The sequence below is a fragment of the Coptis chinensis genome, chromosome 6 (genome assembly GCF_015680905.1).
Source record: "Coptis chinensis isolate HL-2020 chromosome 6, ASM1568090v1, whole genome shotgun sequence".
NCBI classification, from domain to species: domain Eukaryota; kingdom Viridiplantae; phylum Streptophyta; class Magnoliopsida; order Ranunculales; family Ranunculaceae; genus Coptis; species Coptis chinensis.
In genome coordinates, this window is record NC_141461.1 from 85852313 (window position 1) to 85874265 (window position 21953).

The 21953-nt window shown below is 36.3% G+C and overlaps 2 protein-coding genes across 8 annotated transcripts; one reads left to right on the forward strand and one right to left on the reverse strand.

Annotated features, from left to right (window-relative positions):
- The first annotated feature begins 2003 nt into the window (after positions 1 to 2003).
- On the forward strand, positions 2004 to 6424 carry LOC147495035 (uncharacterized). 7 transcript variants are annotated; one of them, XM_086569525.1, is made up of 3 exons: positions 2004 to 2115; positions 2249 to 3686; positions 5805 to 6424. In XM_086569525.1, exons 2-3 carry the CDS (start codon positions 2290 to 2292, stop codon positions 5842 to 5844), a joined length of 1437 nt encoding a protein of 478 aa, XP_086425651.1. In that variant the 5' UTR covers positions 2004 to 2115; positions 2249 to 2289; the 3' UTR covers positions 5845 to 6424. The 7 variants fall into 7 exon arrangements, with proteins under 7 accessions (XP_086425651.1, XP_086425649.1, XP_086425655.1 ...); XM_086569523.1 differs by having other exon boundaries at positions 5872 to 6424; XM_086569529.1 differs by lacking the exon at positions 5805 to 6424 and adding an exon at positions 5702 to 5717.
- A 1318-nt stretch (positions 6425 to 7742) lies between these two features.
- On the reverse strand, positions 7743 to 10212 carry LOC147495036 (pyruvate kinase, cytosolic isozyme). Its single transcript, XM_086569530.1, has 3 exons — positions 9922 to 10212; positions 8951 to 9412; positions 7743 to 8750 (listed from the first exon to the last, which is right to left on the reverse strand). The coding sequence occupies exons 1-3, from the start codon at positions 10132 to 10134 to the stop codon at positions 7938 to 7940; spliced, it is 1488 nt and encodes a 495-aa protein (XP_086425656.1). The 5' UTR covers positions 10135 to 10212; the 3' UTR covers positions 7743 to 7937.
- Positions 10213 to 21953: the final 11741 nt, after the last annotated feature.

Below are 21953 nucleotides of genomic sequence, written 5' to 3' on the forward strand. Positions count from 1 at the left end.
TTGGAGATTATCATGATTACACTGATGATGAAGTATTTAATTCCGATGGGGAACCAGATAATAATATCATTGGTGATTCAAGTGATGATAATGGTGGTGGTGGTGGTACTAGTGGTGGTGGTGGGCAGGGCGGTGATATGGATGTTGGTGGGGAGGGCGATGATGATGATGATGATGATGATGATGATGATGATGATGATGATGATGATGATGATGGTGGTGGGTGGTGGTGGTCTTGCTGAGGATGCATATCAATTGTATTGCCGATATGACAGGGATGTAGATTTTGACCCTTTTGATGGTGATGGTGAGAGGCGCATGGAAGGAACTAGACGAGTTTCTGGGAGTCACCAGAGAACTAGGAGAGCACAACCTGGTGGAGCAAGTGATACTTCTTCTTATTATGGGAACTACTCGGGTGAGAGTAATGCTGCCTCTTCCTATTATCGCTATCCTTCTAGGCAAGAGAGCGAGCCATATCATTCCCGTTCTGGTATAGAGATCGCGTCGTATCATTTCCAACCACATCAAGATATGGGCCACCAGTATGCAGTGTTTGAGGTATTTATAAAGTTTATTTCCAAGTTTGTTTACATTTCAAATCATTTATTTTTCTAATAAACCTATACTTGATTTTGATTTTTCTTAGGAGCCTTCGTCTACTAGTGAGTTGGGTTTTGTGAAGGTAGGAGAAATTTGGGCTCCGACTGCTATTGTTCAATACGATGGGTATCCCATCATTGGGTACCTACTTCAGATGGGCACCTACTTTACTCAAAGTTCTTATGATCAATATGTGTATAATTACAACTGGGCGTTCATGAATACTATGAGTTGGGAGCAATATTACACTCAATTCATTTATTCTCAGATGAAAGCGCATAACTATGTATTATGAGATTTGTGTTAGTTTAAACTATGCTTCTAATTAGGCTTTTGAACTTAGACTTAGGTTTTGGAATTATGTTTCTAATTGATGTTGGGAGACATTTGGACTTGGACTTTTGAAGACATTTGGGTTGTAATAATTTTTCATATCTTAGACTTCTTTGTTATTTTGTAACTTTGTATTTTAGGTTACGTATGTTTTGATATATATGTTTGTTAGTATAGTAAATAGTTTAGTATTTAGTATTTTATATGAATTTATGACAGGTTTATAGCGTGTAACGTGAAATTTATAGGGTAGACTATGTTAGAAGTTTTTGTGGCTATATATATGTATGATTGTGTGTTTGTTAGTTTATGACGCGTATGAATTTATGACAGGTTTATAAAGTATAATGTGAAATTTACAAGGGAGACTATGTCGAAATTTTTGAGCGTTTTATTAACTTTGTGGTTATTTTGAGCCTTCAAATGTTGTAAACTAATTTTCAAACAATTTGGAGGTCGTTTGGGGGAAAAAAAAATTGACTTGGTAATTTGTAATTTGTATTTTTAATTTTTATTTGTTGGTTAAAATTTAACCAACAAATTGATTTGCAATTTAATTAAAATTCTATTGAATATTTATTTGTTTAAAATTAATTGCTCATGTATTTTTATTTCATTATCATTTTTATTTAATGTTTAAATGAACATAAAATGATAAAAGATGAATAAAAAATATTTTAATTCCGGCCATGTATAATTTTCCGGTGAAAATGAAGACCTTGCATATTTCGATACATCACCCGGAATTCTGAGCGGAATTCCGGTTTTTCGATTTGTCGGAATTCCGACGATTTCGGAATCGTGAACTATGTCTGTGGCTGATTTTCCTTGTTTGTTTCAGCGCTCTATGAAGATCGAGGGAAGGAAGAATAGTATGAGGGATCAGAAATTTGTGGAAGCATTCCAGCCTGATCCCAATTTTCATAGGGTTCATATAGACTAGTATATATATATGGTTGGACGGATCCATATACAACTACCACTTTGCAAAAATTTATACTTTATGCAACACCATTTATACTCCTATTAGAACGGGCCACTCATGAAAATATGGGCTGGGCTGGGCTGGGCTGGGCTGGGCACGGGATGGGCCCAAAAACTCTAGGCTTTAGCTATAAAAGCCACCCAACAACAGCAACGACTCTGATCACTAAAACCTTGGATGCTTCCACAAAACAGGTTCGATCTCTTCTTTTCACTTTTTATATATCAAGTGTTTTCATTTATGTCATTTTGATTCCATTCATTATATACATATTTTTTTGCAATGATCGTTGAAATAGACTTAAGCCCATTTTTTGGTTTTGACCAGTTGTTAATTAAAAATGAGAAAGTGATTGGTATGGTTTGTAAATGATGGGGCATAAAGCGAATGGTAATGTAGTTATGACGAAGAGATTTTTAGAAAATGGTGGAAAGGGTGGTTTTGGATTAGATGTTCAGTCTTATAAGTTTAAGAGAAGGAGTGTGTCGGCCAAGAGGGATTTTCCCAAAGGGTGTGGGCGATTTGCAGTGCGCGTTGGTGAGAATTTGAATGGGAATGGAGGTGTTGAGAAATTGGAAGAGGAGGAAGAAGATGTACCTGCAACTTCTTTGGAGAATTTGGAACCAATGTCTGTGGATACTCTGACGGTATGGGTAAAACCTATAAAAGCTTCAAATTCTGGAAAGGAAGACGTGTCAAAGAACTTGCATAGAACCAAATTGCCTGACCACTTGAGTGATACAGACGAGCCTGCTTCCAAAGATTTGCAGAGAAATGCTATTTCTATGTCTGAGGAGAAAGAGCTTACTAGTAGTTTGGCTGTGAAGTTTCCGGTGGACTCTGTTATACCTGACAGATCAGTAAAGCTAGAGATATCAGATGACACTAAAACATCCGTTTCAGCTGATGTCTTGGTGAGACGGACGCGTGAGAAATTTCTTCCTCGAAGGAGAATTTCGGCTTGCAGAGATTTCCCCCCTGGTTGCGGAAGAATTGTAACACATGCTAATTCAGAAAGTCGTCAAACCTCAGCCGGTTCTTTCAACAATGGGAGTAAGTTGAAACAAGGAGACACAGAGAGAACCAATGCTAAGACTTCATCGGGAAATGATATGTCTCAATCTGATCTCAGGTATAGTGGGGTTGGCGTATCTGGGGGAAAATTGGGTATGGAGTCTGTGAAACTCAAGAATGACATGAATTGTAAGAGGAAGTTTCCTGAGAAGTTTTCAAGTGAAAGTCCTGGTATAAGGCAATCACAAGGGAAAGGTTTCGAATCTGAGGATAGGGTGATAGTGTACTCTCTAATGGCTGAACAAAATTGCCCGTGGAGGCAAGGAAAGAAGACCTTTAATAAACCAGCGAGCCGTAATCAATTTCAAGTGGAAGAAAGGCAAGGAAAGAAGACCTCAAACCCCTTGAGTGGTAATCAATCTCAAGTGGTAGAGAGGCAAGGAAAGAAGACCTCAAACCCCTCGAGTGGTAATCAATCTCAAGTGGTAGAGAGGCAAGGAAAGAAGACCTCAAACCCCTTGAGTGGTAATCAATCTCAAGTGGTGGAGAGGCAAGGAAAGAATATCTCACAACCTGTAATTCGTAATCAACACAAAATGGAAGAGCATGTTGGTTCAAAATTATATGAGGATCGGGAGATGGTCTTGGCCCTAATGGCTGCACCGAATTGCCCATGGCGGCGTGGAAAGCATGGAAAGCGGCCTTTTAAAGCTCCAGCAGGCCATCCAAAGCAAAGTAGCAAGTATCTCTGGTAAGAGAATTTTATGACTGCTTCATGAAAATTTTAAAGCATTTATTGTCTTTCTCTAGTTTAATAGTGTGAGGGCACTAGAACAAAATGAATGATCTTATATATACATTGAGGTGGTCTCTTGCACAACGCCATTCATGGTTTTATTCAGCCCTTGGTTCTGTCACCAGCCAACCAGTTGATCTACTTCATTGGTGATTAAGCGATAGAAAGTTTAGTCCCCCCCCCCTCCTGCGCGTGTGTGTGTAACTTGATGAATTTGTTACTTCATCCTTTGTAACTTACTCATTGCACAGATCATAAATTTTCTCATGAGATTATGTATAGAACATTAGAACCTATGAAGTAAGTTGGATAAATAAAATTGAAATGGAAAGAGATTATTTGGAGCTGAGTTGGACATGAATCTAGCTTGTTTGTGCTTACCTAATGGAGATTTTCTTAAAGATTATAAACCTAGGAAAAGTATATTGTGCTTCTGAAAGATACAAGTACAACGTGTTATGCATTCTACAATGCTCTTGCGACTAAGAATCCAGGTAAAATGGATGTTGCTATGAGAGAAATATGGAAGTCTGAATGTAAATAAGTGTGCATAGGGCTCATTATGTAGTTGATATTTGTAAGGTAAAAAGCCATCGATAGTGTGTCATAGTAAGGCCCTTCTCACCTATGAGAGAGAAATTGCAGCACTGATAGATGTGTGAACTCTGGGTGCACATTTGCAGATAAATAGGGTCATTAGCATGTAAATCAATTGAACGTCGCACTATTGAACCGCAAATAGGGTAATTATGTTAGCGAAGCTCCTCATTTGTGACTGACCCCCTTAATGCACAAATCATTATGTTGCTATAACAAATTCTGCGTGACCTGTATCATGAGTCTGCTGAAATTTTTCAAGATCAATAGTGGGTGTGGGTGTTATATATCTTGCTTCAGTTTTGTTAAGAGTTTTATATGCAGGTAGACACAGGGCTTGCTTGAGGATAATAGTATGAACAAATGATTGGTAATAACCGAGTATCTGTTTGATACAATCATACAAGTCAAAATTGTTATTCTGTAGATTTTATTTTTCAAAAAAGCTGCAACTTTGTAGAGGTACTAATGTAAAGCTCAGTATTTTTGGTTTATTAAGCATGTCACAGCTCTGCTGTAGTGCTGTGTTTTTGTTGCGTGTTCTTAACCATAATGTGGCTAACTAAAGGAAGGTAAAGAAAAGATAGTTTTCACTGGAAAAATCTGTAGACTAGACTTGATGCATCATGGGCATACAATGCAACTACATTCACAAACCTTATGTCCTGTATTTGTCCAGAGATATGCCCTTGGAGATTAAAATGTCCATCCGTTGCAGAAGATAACATAATCTACATCATAAATTGGATCAAATTTGTGATGCTAATAACAGTATCTGAAAAGGTGAAGATAAAGTGGATTTGCTTAGTACTTTGATAGGATTGAGGTAGATTGTAGTCAAAGGGGAAAAGACAAGGAAAAGCCTGTTCAGAGTTCTCAGGCAAGTACAAACTCTCTGCTAGTTTGTAAGTTGCTGGGTGCCCACAACAGTATGCCTTCTTATTATTCTGAAACTGTATTTGGTTTATTAAAGGGGAAACACTAAATCTACCTATGAATCATAAAAAGGTATAACATTGCTAGTTCTTCAGAGAAAATTTATTGGTTGGCGGATGTCATTTTCGAAGAGTGTTTTATGAACCTACTTTTACATATGCCTCAAAAGGGGCCAATTTAGTAGTGTCACTTGCATCCTTCTGTTGCATATTGTTTGCTTGCAAATAGATCAGTTGATGAATTTTCTTCGTCAAAACACCTCTGCAACTGTAGTCAGCAGTTTTTTTAGCAATCGGTTTTGGTGAACAATGTATTTCCTTAGTATTACTTATGACAGCCTTGAGTAGTCGTCAAGAATTAGTCTCGAAAATTACCTTTTTATAACAATAGATCTATTTTATTTAATTAAGATTAATATCAAAATTGCTAGCTGATAGACTAGGGATACAACTGAGGTTCTACACAAAGCAACAGTAGTGGAACCTGAAGGTGAAGAGATCATACTGAATACTGATGGTTCAGTACTGGGTATCTCACAAGGTTAAATAGGGCAGTTCACGCAATCACGAGAAGTGCTTAGAGCCTTTACCGGGAGCTCATCTGACAGGTCAGTGACTGTACAAGAGATGACTGCCATTATGCAAGGTCTAAGAACTGCTGCAGACATGAGGTTTAGGAGGCTTCAGGTGAGGTCAGACTCCTTGGGATCAATCAAAGATCATCAGGGTTACGTAACTGAAGCGCAAATAGGATTATTTTTTAAGCAAAGCCCCTCATTTGTGAGCGAGGTCCTTCATGCAAGTGCCCACCATTTCGCTAACAGTAGCCTGACATGCAATATCCTGCTGAAGATTTTCAAGATTAGTAATGGGTCTGGGTGTTAGATCCCTTGCTTCCATCCTGTCTAGAGTTTTATATGTGCACTTAGACACGGGACTTGCATGAGGATAATCGTACGAACAATTGATATCTGATATCACAAGGCCTTCCTTGATACAATTCATCACCGTTCATTCTGTAGAGGTACTCTATAAGCATGTTCCTTCTGTGTATCTATTATTTTTCTAAACCGCAAAGTGGCTACAGAAGAAAGGAAAAAAAATAGAAAAAAGCTCTAGTACTCCTATCAAAATTATAATACTACTGATGCACCGTTTAAAGTCCTGTATAATATGTTACGGCAATGCTGGCAGATATACCGCAGGTCCTGTATAATATGTTCATGTACTTCGTAACATTGAGGTTGACAAGTTGTCCATCCAGTGCAGAAGATAACATACTTAACAATTATGACTTTGATCAATTTTGTGATGGCAAAGAGGGATGCATTGCTGAAGACGACTTACTTTAATATATATTAGCTGGATAATTTTTATGATTCCAATAACAGTATCTAAAAGTAGAAACTCTTTTCTAGTAGCAATCTGCCGGAGTCTGTCCAACAATACCCCTTCTCAGGCAAGGGGAGTCGCCAAATTTGCATAGAAATTCTAAGAATTATTTCAGGTAAGTCCTACAGAGTTCCATTTTTTATATTTATTTTTATCCGTGTTGCTCAAGCTGATAGAATCTCATAGATAATCGAGGTGTCTGACGCTTCAACTTGACCTATGGATGACATCTCGTTCTTGCCCCCTTTCAGCCAATGTAAAACTAGGTTCATTTTATTATCGGAACAAAAAAAAACCAAAAAAAAACTAGGTGCATTCGTATGTGTTGTCCTCAGTCCTCACTGCTTCTTCTGACAGCCTCGAAAAGTAGTTGGTGAATCAGTCTCTAATATAACGTTAATTTTTTGGTAACTATTTTCATGTTGATCATCAAACGTCAATGTGTTTCATGAATCTTTATTTCATTAATCTACTCGTTAGAACTTTTCCTTACTAAATCCTCCTCCTAAGTGCCATTGTCAGTGTGTTTCATAAATCTTCATTTCATTAAGCTACAGTGCTACACGTTAGAACTTTTCCTTCTCAAATCCTCCCCCCTAAGTGCCATTACAGGCAAATGATGATGGTACAGTCCCAAGGGATCACAATGGAATCTATATATAAATTGAGCAAAATCAAAGAATTTGTGTAAGGACAGTTTGCAGGCCTCTCATAAGGCAGCTTATTAGTTAGCTGTGTAAGCCCATTGGTAGTAATTCTGAAGGTGATTGCTAAGAAGCTGTTTATGTTTAAAATGGAGTTATGCATATAAATGGTGTAGAAGTACTACTAGGCTACTAGCATCATATTTTGACAACGGTTGAAATTTTAAGGATTTGCCATGATCCACAGTAAAATGAGAGGTACACTTTGATCAGGAAATGTATGAAAGACCAAACCCTGTGACCTCATTCCTACTCATTTTTCCTTTTCTGAAGTATGAGCCTCGTGAGCTGCACCAGTCCATTATAAAATTCAAAGAAGAAACAAGTGATGGCCATACAAAACAACAGGAACCAAGTCAAACGCTACATAATTCTTTAACAACGATGGCAAATAGAGAACTATTTTATTTAATCAAAATTGTGCTGCTGTAAGTTTAATCAAGATTTCTCACATCAGCTAACACGAGACAACCAAAGGAAAATAAAGGGAAAACAAGATCACAAGTCATGCCATCAAGAATAAACATCAGCAGCTATAGTCTATGGTGTACCTACCAAAACACACACCTCCTGGTCGATCACTTAACTGTCAACATCTTAATCACGGAAGCTGCCCCAACTCGGTGCAATGCCACAACTGAATCTCCCACCTTGCAAAAACCTTTCTCCTTGGCATATCGAAGGGAAAATACTAGTGCTTCTTCTGTTGCTTCTGCATCAGAAGCTTTTACAGACCCTGCGCTCAATACAGGTACTAGACCCCGAACAATAAGACTATGCCTAGCCGGTGCTTCGTCACTACATAACCAATCAAAGTTCTCAGTTTTAACTTCGGGTACAACCACAGACAGGATTGGCATAGATGGCCTATACTTGGCAACCATCTTGGCAGTACTTCCACCTCTTGTCAATACCAAAATTAGAGCAGCTCCGACAGAGTTGGCTGTGCGTACAGCAGAAGAAGCTAGGCTCTCGAGTGGGCTCATAGGCACTGGTGCAGTTTGCATAATCCGTTTAAAGGTTGCTCCATAATTTACTGCGGACTCTGCTTCTTTGCAAATTCTGGCCATGGTCTGAACAGTGAGCTCTGGATATGCTCCAGCAGCCGTTTCCCCACTAAGCATTACACAGTCTGTGCCATCAAGAACTGCATTCGCCACATCAGTTGCTTCTGCTCGTGTTGGCCGTGGGGACTTGATCATTGACTCTAACATTTGAGTTGCAGTAACAACAGGTTTCCCTTGGATGTTGCACTTATAGATCATTGTTTTTTGTGCTAAAAATATCTTTTCAATTGGGATTTCCATACCCAGGTCACCTCGTGCTACCATAAAAGCGTCAGAATTTGCAATTATATCATCACAATTAGCTACCCCTTCTTGGTTTTCAACCTGGAAAAATAAAAAAAATATAGTTTAAGCACTATCAAAATTTTGTGATGAGAGTTCATAATCATCAGGTAAATGACACAAAATAGGTAAAAGGTGGAATGCATGTTTGAATGACATGGGAACTTTTTCTCCAAAGAGTATTATAATTAAGATGAATGGAAGTCCTAAATTGTCACGAAAATATGGAGTCAAAAACATACCTTTGACATGAGAAGAATGTTCTTGGCATGTTTTCCTAGTAGCTTGCGAACCTCCACAAGGTCCGAACCTTTGCGAACAAAGGAAAGAGCAATCATGTCAATCTTATTTGGAACTCCCCAATTAAGAATGTCGTCCTTGTCTTTCTCTGTAAGGGTTGGGAGATCTACAACAACCCCTGGAAGATTTACATTCTTCCTCTCACCAAGAAGAGCAGAATTCTCACAACGACAACGAACCAAGGCCTTTTCCTTATCGCAAGACAACACCGTTAGCGTAATAGTGCCATCTGCACACAATATAGAACTCTGTGGTTCTACATCCTCTGCTAACTTTTTGTAGCTCATGCAGATCGTGTTCTCATCTCCCTTTAAATCGTAGTCAGTGGAAATGGTGATCTCTTGACCTTGCTTGAGACTAACAGGCTTGCCATCCTTCAAAAACCCAGTTCGAATCTCTGGACCCTGCAGTGAAGCATCCAAATGTCAAGATAACCTTCAATAGACAATCCACACTGCATATATTAGATAAAAAGAACGCACTAAGAGTCCAACTAAAAAATAACTAAAACTCGTAAACTTGAATGTATGGACAAACTACCAAGGATCTATTGGAGGTCCTAGTGAGGGTGCCCAAGTGCTTATTTACTAGTTCATGCTCAACTATCCAAGCAATGTGTGACTATTATTCCTAACATAGTAACAGTAACAGGACACACATATATATCTATTCCTCTTAAACTTTGAGACAAAAAACATTTTGTGATTCAGGTTAGGTCTGTTGATAATAACATATATTCTATTTCTTTTCAGGCCTCTTGGGGTGCTTATATATATTGTAAACCACACCAAGATCAGTTTTTCTTTTTCAATAACACATTAACTATCAAGTATCAACATTGTTTATTTATTATTATACTTATAATGACGAAGTGAATATATTAAAAAAATAAATAAAAAATGATAATAATAACCTTGGTATCCAACATGACGGCAGCAAGTATGCCAGTGTTTTCCATGGCAGTTCTGAGATTATCAAGAGTTTCCTGGTGGTAAGGGTGAGAGCCATGAGAGAAGTTGAAACGTGCAACGTTCATACCCGCCCTCAAAAGCTTTTCCAACATCTCTACTGACCTTGATGATGGTCCAAGTGTGCATACTATCTTTGTTTTTGTCCTCATTGCCATTGTCGTTCTCTCTTTTTCCACTACTTCTTCTCAAGGCACACTTATACAAACAAGACTTGGAACGTAAGAAAATTATTAAAGGAAAGTGGGAAAAATAAACTAGGTCTAAAATATAAGGTCGGTCGGTTTTGGTGTACTGGGCTTATTAAATTTTGGGCTTAGCTTATATTTTTTTCTATTATGGCCTTTCATATTTTGAGACTTGAGAATATCCATCCACTGCCAGAACACACTTTACAAAAACGAGTTGGATTAAAATTGTTGATGCCATTAATTAGTAGTATCTAAAAAGGCATATAATAAAGGCATTGTCGACGTTGATTTCCTAGGCGCTTTGATAGGATTGAGACTGATTGTAGTGGAAAATTCAAAATACAAGGAATTGATTAGTACTTTAGAGCATCTACTTTAGAGCATCTTTAGATCTTTAGGAGTGATATCAACCTAGCATTAAACATCAAATTTCCAATAATTTGGTGTTTTTTCAATTTCAGGAGAGTCACATGTTGATGAAAACACCATATCAAACACCAAATCGGCTAATATTTGGTTCTAGGTTTGGTGCTGTATCAAATCACTCACGCTGTTTTAAAAAAACGGCGCGATTTTGCCAACGCCGCATGGGTTTGGGCGGCTAAATGGGCTTCTATGGCGCGGTTTTGCCAACACCGCATGGGCTTGGGCTTCTATTAGCGCAGTTTTGCCAACACCGCGTGCGTTTTTTCTGAAAATTAGAACTGTGGTGTATAGAACTTGAGAAATTATGAATTGTGCATAGAAGTTAAGAAATTAAGAATTGTGCAATTGAAGAAATTAAGAATTGTGATCCAAAATCGAAAAAATTAAAAAAAAATAAGAAATTAAGAATTGTGCAATCCAAAATCTATGATTATGATATAATATCCAAAATGATCCAAAACCTATCATATTACATAGAATTTATTTAGCTCTCTTCTTACGCCCCTTACCACTCGATGTCTCTCCTCTCTCTATTTGGATATTCCGAAGCTGCTCCTCTAAGTTCCTAACCTGATAATCAAGATCTTCTCTGTCTGCACAAAGGTTAACTACCTCAACCTGAAGTTCCTCATATCCCTGATGTTGTTGCGTGTACACCTGCTAAATATCCTCATACGCTTTTCGAGTCTTGTCATACGCACGTTGGGATTGCTGATATGTCTGAGGATATGCCTCCTCCCTTTCTTGGCTATAATGATATACGATAGTCCTCATCCCATCAAACATACAAATCTAGTTCTCATATCTTTTCCGAATCTCAGCCTGAAAATCCAAGAAAATACATTGTGAGTACATATTATATATATAATGAATAAGAAAAATAAAATAACTAAACTCACCGTGGTATACTGATCAATCTGCGGCTCTACCTCATGGCAACGAGCAAGAGGCACCTCAGGAATGGAAATATAAGTAGCCTCCCCATCAGGTCCACACACGGCAAACATCTGAGGATTACTGGCAGACACAGGAGCTGAATGATATGCATTCAGAGGTTGTAGGTTGTAAACAGCCAAACAGGCTGTGGCAGATAAGGAATACATAGCTCACGTCTCATCCCTTCCAGGACCACAAACTCGAAGTTGCTAGCCCGACCAACAGGGGGCAACAACGAACCCATGGAGACATGGTTCCACCATCTATAATACTGATCAGCAGTCTGCTCAACAACAAAAGAAGATGCATCTGGCCAAGGACCACCACTGGCATGAACTTCATGAACTTGAGTTCTACCCCACGACTTTGCATCACTAACATCTGGCATGGGAGCACATGGAACTCCATAACATCTGTTGCCACAGTAGCAAACCTTATAGTCACGTGTGGCAAAAACAACTCTATGACATGACAACACACAAGCATGCTGCACAACTGGATCGTCAAAGGCAGTAGTCAAACGCCAAGATTTCAACTCAATAGATGACAATGATCTAATATCAATCTGAGCACGAGCCATACAGACATTATTTCTAATCTACCCCTTGTTACGAGTCAAGTGAAGCCCTGACCAACTACCAAATCTAGGGCGAGTATCAGCAATCATTTCTATGTTAGGACAAAGAGTTCAAAAGTACTCATAAAACCAAATCTCTAAAAGTCCTGTGAATCCTGCAATCTGAGGACTTCTACTTCCGAATGTCTGTAAAGCTTTATCTAACGCCGCTATCAATGTGGCATATACTGAGCTACCCAGGTCATAATCTCTCATAACATGCAAATCAGATACATAAGCATAATATCCCAGTTGTACTGTAGAATGACCATTGGGAAATAGAACATGCCCAATAAAAAGCATAAAAAATCCTAACATACACATCAGCACCCTTACTACTAGGTAGAACAGTCAAAGCTAACTCCGCTCGTGTATTAGGATCCAAGAGGGGTTCAATATATGCAGTCTTAATATGAGATAGCTTAATACCAGAAGAATCATAAACATCCGCATCCAAATGAGGAAAACTCATAAGCATACTATCCATATTCTCATAATTTGTATGAAAAGGTATCAGTTGGCCTATACCGATACTATACTCAACCCAGAAATCATAGTAAAGTCTAGTGGTGTGAACCCTAACTCCTCACAAGGAAAATTAAATGTATGAATTCTACTCCACCATCTTTTTACTAAAGTTATAACCACTGCCCAATCAGCCTTCTCATAATCCACATCAATCAAAAGACCCAAAGGTGTATACAAAATATTATCTCTAATATGTACAAACTCATCCAAACTCTTAATAACATTCCACCACTCTCTAACACCAAGTAAAGCCGATCTAACTCAGTAGTCAATAACATGCTAATATTATGGAAAAAAAATAATGTGTATAAGATAAATAATTAATTGGTCCAACTCAACTAAATAATGCATAATATTCAAAATATTTAATCAAAACTAATAATTAATTACCTGAGTATTAGCCACTGCACTCGACACATATTTTGTATCACGTGTAGAAGACACAACTTCCATATCAAGTTCTTCACCGGGTGCAAATTGTCAATCGAAGTCGTTCATCTGATACTCCAGTACATAGGGATGTCTATCAGTCGGCGCGACATCCTCGGGTTCTTCTCCCCCACCATATTATACTTCCTCGGGTTCTTCTCCCCCATCGCCAATATCATCTGTATACTGCTAATCATCACTTTCGAAAGGTTCAAAAGGATCCATATAAAATTTCAAAAGTTTAGGTAGGTATTTGTTTTTTTTTTTTACTAAGGAAAGGGTTTATAATTGAGAGAAGAGTTGAAAGTGATTGAACCATGCGGCTTTGGTCCTGTTTATATAGAAGTAGCACACGGTGTTTAGAACACCGCGCGGTTTTTTCAAAACCGCGTGGGCTTGGGCCTGTTAGTTGGGCTTTAGTGGCACGGTTTTCAAAAACTGCGTGGGCTATATAGCGCGGTTTATCTAAAACCGCGTAGTTTGATGTCGAAAATTTGATGTTGTTCCTAAAGTTGCTTGGTGTTTTTTTGGTTCAAAATTTTAGTGTTTTTTTAGTAGCTCTCCTAAAGATGCTCTTAGTAGTATAAGGTTGCTCGATTCTTCCCCTAGTCCCCCTACACTCCTAGTCTACAACAATATGCATTCGTACGATTCTATCACCTGAGAAAGTAAGAAGTCTGAAATGGAGTTAAGAACGTAATTGGATTTGCAAGACTATCCGCACCATAATTTGGCATTGTTCAAATCTGAATGCAGTCTAGCCTATTTGTGTGTGTGTGTGTTAGGGGGGTGTGTGATTCCTTCATCTAGAAATGGAAATGGAAATGTATCAAAGATGATCCAACTCTTGTGGGCTTGTGATCTCATTCCGAATCAAATATTTATTTATCTATTTATTTTTTTATTGCCAAGATTTTTAAAGGAAAAACCGAAAACTATGAGCCTCTCGAGCTGGGCAGTTGTCCATTTTTTTATTTCGAAAGAAAAACCAAGTGATGGGCATACAAAATAGTACACAACATGTTACATGTTGAAGGGACTCCATACTCACTAAATCCCACTAATTAATAATCCATTGACCATCACATGTCCGTATCAATGACTTCGATTAGTAAAGCAAGTCATCTTGGCATCTTGGCATCTTTTTTTTTCGCCGAGTCTAAAAAAAAGAGAAAGAAGTCATCTTGGCATCGTGTTCACGTGGTTGAGTTCTTTACTAGATAAAATACAATAAGAATAGACCTATCTTCACAACATCTCGACATCTACACACTCAGCATGTTCTAAATGTGTGATACCACAAAGAATGTTGGTTTTACTGTATCCAATTTTCCTCACTTACTTGGAATCCGAGATAATCAAGCTGAACTTTACTATTCTCAAGTTCGTTTATTAAGCGAGTTTTGAAAAAAATGTTAAGTTTGGCTCATATAATATATGAACGAGCACAGTTCTAGCCGAGCCCGAATAGTTCACTTATTGAGCCGAGCTTCATAAACTTGTTTGTTACACGAGCTATAATATAGGTTTAAGCTTGGCTCATTTATTAAATTAACGAGTTAGAGCCGAGCTGCTCGGCTCAAATTCCATCCTTAAAGATTGTTAGAATATGTCAGTATTAGAATATGTCCAATATGAAAAGTCCCACGTTTCTATAAGTGTGGACATCCATATGTAGTAGTTTATATTATCATGTTTTAGTTTAGTATAAGTATGTAACTCTGGGTAGAGAACAATATCTCAAACCTAAGAACTTTTAAACCCTAAACAATCTCTAGTCTTCATTGTTCTTCTTCTTGGTTTCTCTAATATATCAATGTCACAACTCTCCAAGCATCACCACTAACATAGAATTCAACATGGTATCAGAGCGAGGTTCAGTGGTATGCTAGAAGAGGAATCCCTCACCAAGAAAAAAAATCAAGTTTTTTTAAGTTTTTCAGTATAGTATTTAAGTCAAGTTTCAAGAAGAAGAAAAATTTCTCACAAGAAAAAGTTCTTATATCTCAATTCAAGTTTCAATCTTTCTCTTGAAGGATTTACTGTTCACCAGTACTATTCACCAACACTATTCACCAATACTGTTCATTGGTACTATTCACAGGCACTGTTCATTGTACTGTTTATCGACATATTTAAGTATTATAAGTTCCGGAATCTCGTCTCATTATTCTTTATGGTTCGAAATAAGTTTTCAAGATTTCACTGGTGTTTAAAGTTTGTTTGAAGAATGCTAGAAGAGAGATCCGAAGTTTCTTAGTATTGGTTTCTTAGTATAGTTTCACTTCCGCAGTCTACGTCTTTCGCAATCTCTCTGTCTTAGTATTAATAAGAGGAGCACAATCTCTCTATATCTCGTAGTTTCTGAAGTTAGTATTGGACGAGATGCGCACGCGCGAAGTCTAAGCCTTCTACTACACGCCCATGCCGTGAAAAAAAAGTAAGTTTTCTATGTACTGATTCGTTTTTCTAGTGAAGAGGGCGCGCACGCGCTCAAGTATAGCCAGGCCCAAAGGGCGCACGTGCCCATGCCGTGAAAGGAAGAAAAAAAAACTTTCGCAAAATAACAATACTGAGGGCGCGCGCGCTCTAAATTTGCTTGCCAAGAGCGCGCCCACGCCCATGCCTCCACACATCAGTTTTTGAGATTTTTAAAGTATCAAGCCTTTGGAAGGTAGTTTGCACTCTCATCCAGGTTTGGAGGGGTCGTATTGTTTGTCTTCCGCGCAGTTGGTATTGATGTCGTCTTTTGTCTTAATTTCTAGAACATGATCAAGTTGTTTGTTTGAAGTATTATAGGGGTACATGACTTCTCTCTCACGAGGAATTATTCTTTCCATCTTCCAACCCACCTCCACCCTTTATAGTGAATTGTTCGATGCATGTTACGTTAAAAGAGTATGAAGTATTGTTTTTTGAAGTGGGTATTGGTTGGTTGTATAAGTTGGTATTTGGTTTCTCTGTTTCAGTTCAAGTCGGAATAGACAAGTCTTTGTATGTTCCTACTCAACCTTGTATATTCCAACTTGAAAATATGGAGATATGAAGACATTCAATAGTTTGAAGGAAGGAGAATATGGAGACGTATGAGAAAGAGTCTCATATCTCCATAAACCTTGACGAAACTCTTCATGTTTCGTCAGTTCAAATCCAAGCCTAAAAGTATGTTTCACCGATCATTCACTATTTTCAGAGTACCCTAAACTAAAAGTATTTTGTTAACATTAAAGATTCACTATTCAGATATTAAAAGTATTTTGTTAACATTAACTGTGATATTAATAGTAGCAGCCAAGAAGTGCACATCAAATCAGTGTTATTGTTTTCAATTTATATTATGACAGCCATAACATCGAATGGAGTGAGTAGTAGCCAAGCAGCGCGCCACTAAACCGGTGTTCTGGTTTTAGTTTGTGATATGGTACACCTTCAGTATTCAGGTTAGGTCATTGCCTACACCGACAATTTCACCTCCAGAACATTTCAACAGTTGTTCGAGTTCTTCAACTAAAGACAGTTCTATGCGAAAGGGGGAGCAGTATTCTTATCTTTTATTTTTTGTAATCCAAGCTATAATTTGCATAGTTTACGTAATTATAGCTTGAGGGGGAGTGTTAGAATATGTCAGTATTAGAATATGTCCAATATGAAAAGTCTCACATTTCTATAAGTATGGACATCCATATCTAGTAGTTTCTATTATCATGTTTTAGTTTAGTATAAGTATGTAACTCTGGGTAGAGAACAATATCTCAAACCTAAGAGCTTTTTAACCCTAAGCAATCTCTAGTCTTCATTGTTCTTCTTCTTGGTTTATCTAATATATCAATGTCTCACAACTCTCCTAGCATCACCACTAACATAGAATTCAACAAAGATGATCCAACTCTTGTGGGCTTGTGATCTCATTCCGAATCAAATATCTATTTATCTATTTATTGATTAGGTTAAGTAGTTACTCGCCGTATATTTTTAGTTGTTTTCAGCATTCTCGTCATTAATAATTTAATACTATACAATAAGGGAGGGGTTATAGGGACATATTTTATCTTAACACGTAAACAAACTCAAGATCGTTAGGGCATTTATAAGTTTTGGATTAGGCTAATTTTTTGTAGATATGATCTCCTAACTATTCTAAACATTTTCACAAATAATCAAAAAAAAAAAAAAAAAAATCTAAACTTGCCAAATGTAGTTAACAACTTGCAAAATTTGGCTAACTGTAGACCGTTCATTTTCACCATTTTGGATACTATATTTGGCAAATTTAGAAAATTTTGATTTTTTGATTATTTGTGACAATGTTTAGAATAGTTAGGAAATCATATCTACAAAACACTAGCCTAATCCAAAACTTATAAATGCCCTAACGATTTTGAGTTTGTTTACATGTTAAGATAAGATATGTCCCTAAAACCCCTCCCATACAATAAATAACCTTTTTGCTACTTGATTTCTAACTAATTTTTTTGAGTTTTTATTTTCTTGGGAAAAATAATCATACAACTACTAAATACTAATCAAACTACAAAAGACTTAAATTTTTTGTGGAGATGATCTTTAACCTTTATGGTAAGTGTTTTATAACCACAAAAAATTATGTTTGAATTCATTTTGTAGGTGAAGTTTTACTTACGTACTTATTTTAAATTATCTTAAGTAACTAATTTTTAGAGAATATATATATATATATATATATATATATATATATATATATATATATATATATATATATATATATATATATATATATACATGCCGATCTTAGAAATGCGTACTTATTTTAACTCTTATTTTAAAGTTAAAATAAGTACGTAAGTAAAACATCACCTAGAAAATAAATTCAACTATAATTTTTTGTGGGTATTACCTACATACCATAAAGATCATCTCCACAAAATTTGAGCTCATTTGGAAACTTCTAACCTAGCTAAAAATTGTTGTCATCTTTAAAAAGAAATATAACGGTCCAGAAAATAATATTTTTGCAATCGTCTTATGCCTAAGTTAGAGATTTTCAAACGAGTTGAAATTTTGTAGAGATGGTGTTTATGGTGAGTAGATGATATCTACCAAAAATTAGGTTTAAATTCATTTTCTAGATGAACTTAAAATAAGTATGTACTTCTAAGATCCGGCCTATATATATAAACCTAATATATATATAGTACATACTTATTATATGTACTTCTAAGTATATATGTACTTATATATATATATAAACCTAATATATGTACTTCTAAGTGTGTGTATATATATACTTGTCGGACATTCTTGTGGTCGGAAAACCGAACATTTTAGCAAATAGTCCTAAAGAGTAACCCTCATGCATTTTTCCTTAATCATACTTATATCTCTTACTTACATCTTTCTTAGGAAATAAAACAATTAAATATAATTGTAAGACATTTTCTCACCATTATGCACTAACCTCAAATTAAGCTGTCATGGCTCTGATACCAAATAAAAAGAGAGATCAGGTAAAACACCTGATTAATGCGGAAAAAGATCAGTCAACAGCAAGAATACTTGATTAAACTGAACTTTTATTTATAAGATGAAAATTTTATATTACGAGGGGGAGGAGAGAGCACACTGGACTTAAACAAGAAAGAAAATTGAAAGGTAAAGAAAAAGTTGTTCCTCAATAAGGGTAAGGTATCCCTTTTATACTAGTTGGATCTCAAAATATAATTTGGAGTCCGCACAAGAAGTGGTTACGTGTGCTAAAAGAGTCGCAATCGACTGGGCCACCATGACAAGGCATACTTGTCTTTTACTTCTATCTCGAAAGGATAAGAATCCTCAAAATGCTTAACTTTTGACTTTTCATAAAGCAAAAGGTAGGATGTTCCTCTCAAGGGTCCCACATAGATAAAAGCTTTGAAAATCCAGCTGTAAGGATAAGAATTAAAGCAAAATAATGCTAATTCTGTTTCTGGTCCTTTTCATAGGCCATAATGTCTGCCATTATGTTCAGGAGTGCCAAGTTGGGTGCGTAGATTCTCAGCAACTTGGATAAGGATATCATTATCCACATCTTCTGGTTCTGACTCAGAGGAAAGGTACCCAAGAAGATTAAGAAACTCATAAGGTCCTTCTTCATTAATAAGCTTGAAAATTTCCATAGCTGTTGGGCTAAGAGCCAAAGAACTGGTTCTGCTGAATTGTTCATAAAATTTGGTTATATTAGAATTGTCCAAAGATTCTGTAAAGATTAAGAATCTATCAGATTCAGACAAATGAGTGAACTTTGGATACTTTTGTATTGAATTGTATATGATAAACCACTTAATCTGATGAAGACCAATAGCACAAATTTCGGCCATTTATCTGATTTTATCTTCTGCTATAATAGTATGAAATTTCTCCTTAGATTCCGAAAGAGTAAGAGCTTTTGATATATCAAAAGGTCTTTGTTTATGGATTCGGACCAAAAATACTGAAGGATAAGTTTCATATTCTGTGTATTCAGGATAGGTTGTGATAAATTCACAGTAAACAGTTTCATGCCATTTCATCATAGTATTTTCTATGGCTTGGACCAATGGAAAGGCCAAGAATGTTTTGTTATTCTTTCCTGTTTCCAAGGAAACCTCTGTACTGATGGTGATGGATTTAACAAATCCCATCTCTAGCAATTCATCAATTAAAAGCATATCTCCGATCTGAAAATATTGCCAAAATGTGGTCGGAAGAAGGATATGGAGATTTGGGTGCATACTGTGGGTTCCTTCAGTAATATGGGCAATACCTTTAATAATTAAAGGACAAGTTCCCAAAACAATTGAATTCCAATTAAGAATCCATTTATGAAAATGTGAATGAGGGAGATTTTGAATTAAATCTGGTAAAGGTGCTGGAAGGGATATTTTGACTTTATTCCAAAAGGATTTTGAAAAGTCTTTAGAGAGAGTACTCCAAGACACACAATCAAGAGATCCCCTTAACTTACTGGCTTTGTTGTACTTGAAGTCAGTGCAAGTCTTGATAGAATTCTAGTTAATCTTGCTAAAATATTTAGCAGTAATCTTGAGGATCTGGAGAAGTCCTCTTATTATTCGGGTCAAAGGAATTGATAACATTATCCAAAATGGACTTCTGAAAGCTGTTAAGCTTTTGATGTGTAAAGAACTATGTCTGTTATCATGGACATAAGGTAACTCTAGATCATCAAATCGTACTTTTCTTTTATTAGTACAGTTAGACTTTCTAGAAAGATTATGTGAAGAACTCGCAATGGTGCTGATATAATCAGACTCCAAGGTTTTATCCTTGTTGGTGTTGTCAAGTTGACTAACAGACTCCTGGGAATAATCCCAATTAGGGAGGCCTAAATTGTCCTCAACGATGTTGATAATTTCAACATCAGCAGTATCCTGAAAGGATTCAGAGACCACTGGTGGTTGCTTTGTGTGATGCCCATATAATGGATTCTCCAATGAACCAAATTGGAGCATTCTGGATTCTGTAAAAGACATTAAATTATGTCTTAGATACACAAGATATAATCCCAGAGAAATATTCTCTGCATGACAATAAAGAGTATGTTGTTTCCAAAATATTTGGATACTCATAAGAACATCTGTTTGTGAATTATATTTCACAATCTTGGCTTGCCATGTCCTGCAAAGAAGAGGAAATAAATTCGAAAACCAAAGCGTGATCCTCGAAGTTAGTGTAAATACCATAATTATTAATTTTATTAATAGGCATAATAGTATTTAAGAAAGGGGTTCCCAGTATAATTTGCTGTGTAAGATTTTTAATTAATAAAAATGATAAGGGTATATTAACCTCATTCTTACTAATAGTAACCTTAGTAAGTTTATACTTAATAGCAATTTTACTACCACTAGCATTAGTCATAGTTTGAGTAGTAGTTTCAAAGTATTTTTGAGGAATTAATCCTTCTTGGATGCAATTCATATTTGCACCGCTATCAACTAAAGCAATATAATCAATAAGAATATATTCTTTGTTAATAATCAAATTAAGTTATAAAAATATTCCATTTCCTAGAAAATATAGAGGAAATAAAATTGCAGTGTTGAAAGTCATTGTCTAATTTTTCTATAATAACTTCCTTGAATTGGTGTTTCTCAATTCGAAACACTCTTTGTTTTAATTGAAGAATCTCCTTATTAAGATTCTGGACCTCCTTATTCAGGTCCTGAGTAACTAGAGATTTTGAAGAACTAGATTTGTTTTGTCCTAGACGATCGAAAACCTCTTTAAGATTATAACCTTCAGAAGGATCAACAATATTATCCTTCACTGCCTTGAAGCAAGTTTTAATTAACTTCAGCTTAGTATCAGGGTTAGTAATGGAATCTATAAGATCCAAAACAGACTGCTGACCATTGGTTAAGACATTAATAGTCAACCTATTCATCTGTAAGATAGCTTCCATGCTATCACATTTAGCTTGCAACATGTTACACTGACATGGTGCTTCATTATCAGAAGAATTAGAATAAAGATCATCATATTCATTATCTGATTCAGAAGAACTAGTATTAAGTAAAATTTTACTTAATTGTAACTTAAGATCTTCATCAATCTCTAAATTATTAAGTTTCTGTTTGGTCTGACACCTATTGGCATAATGACCAACCTTTCCACATTTCAAACAAGTAACATTACTTTTATTGTGTGGATTATTATAAAACTCCTTATTAGGTTTCCAATTTTTATTGGAATTCTTTTTATTCTTTCAAGAATATTTTCTCTTGTAGGGTTTCTGGGTTTTGTGAGAAGAAATCTTCTTTTTCCTCTCAGGAGGAACATCATAAGCAAATTGCTCACAAAATTCTCCTAACTCTTTCTTACCAAAAAGGTTCTGCTT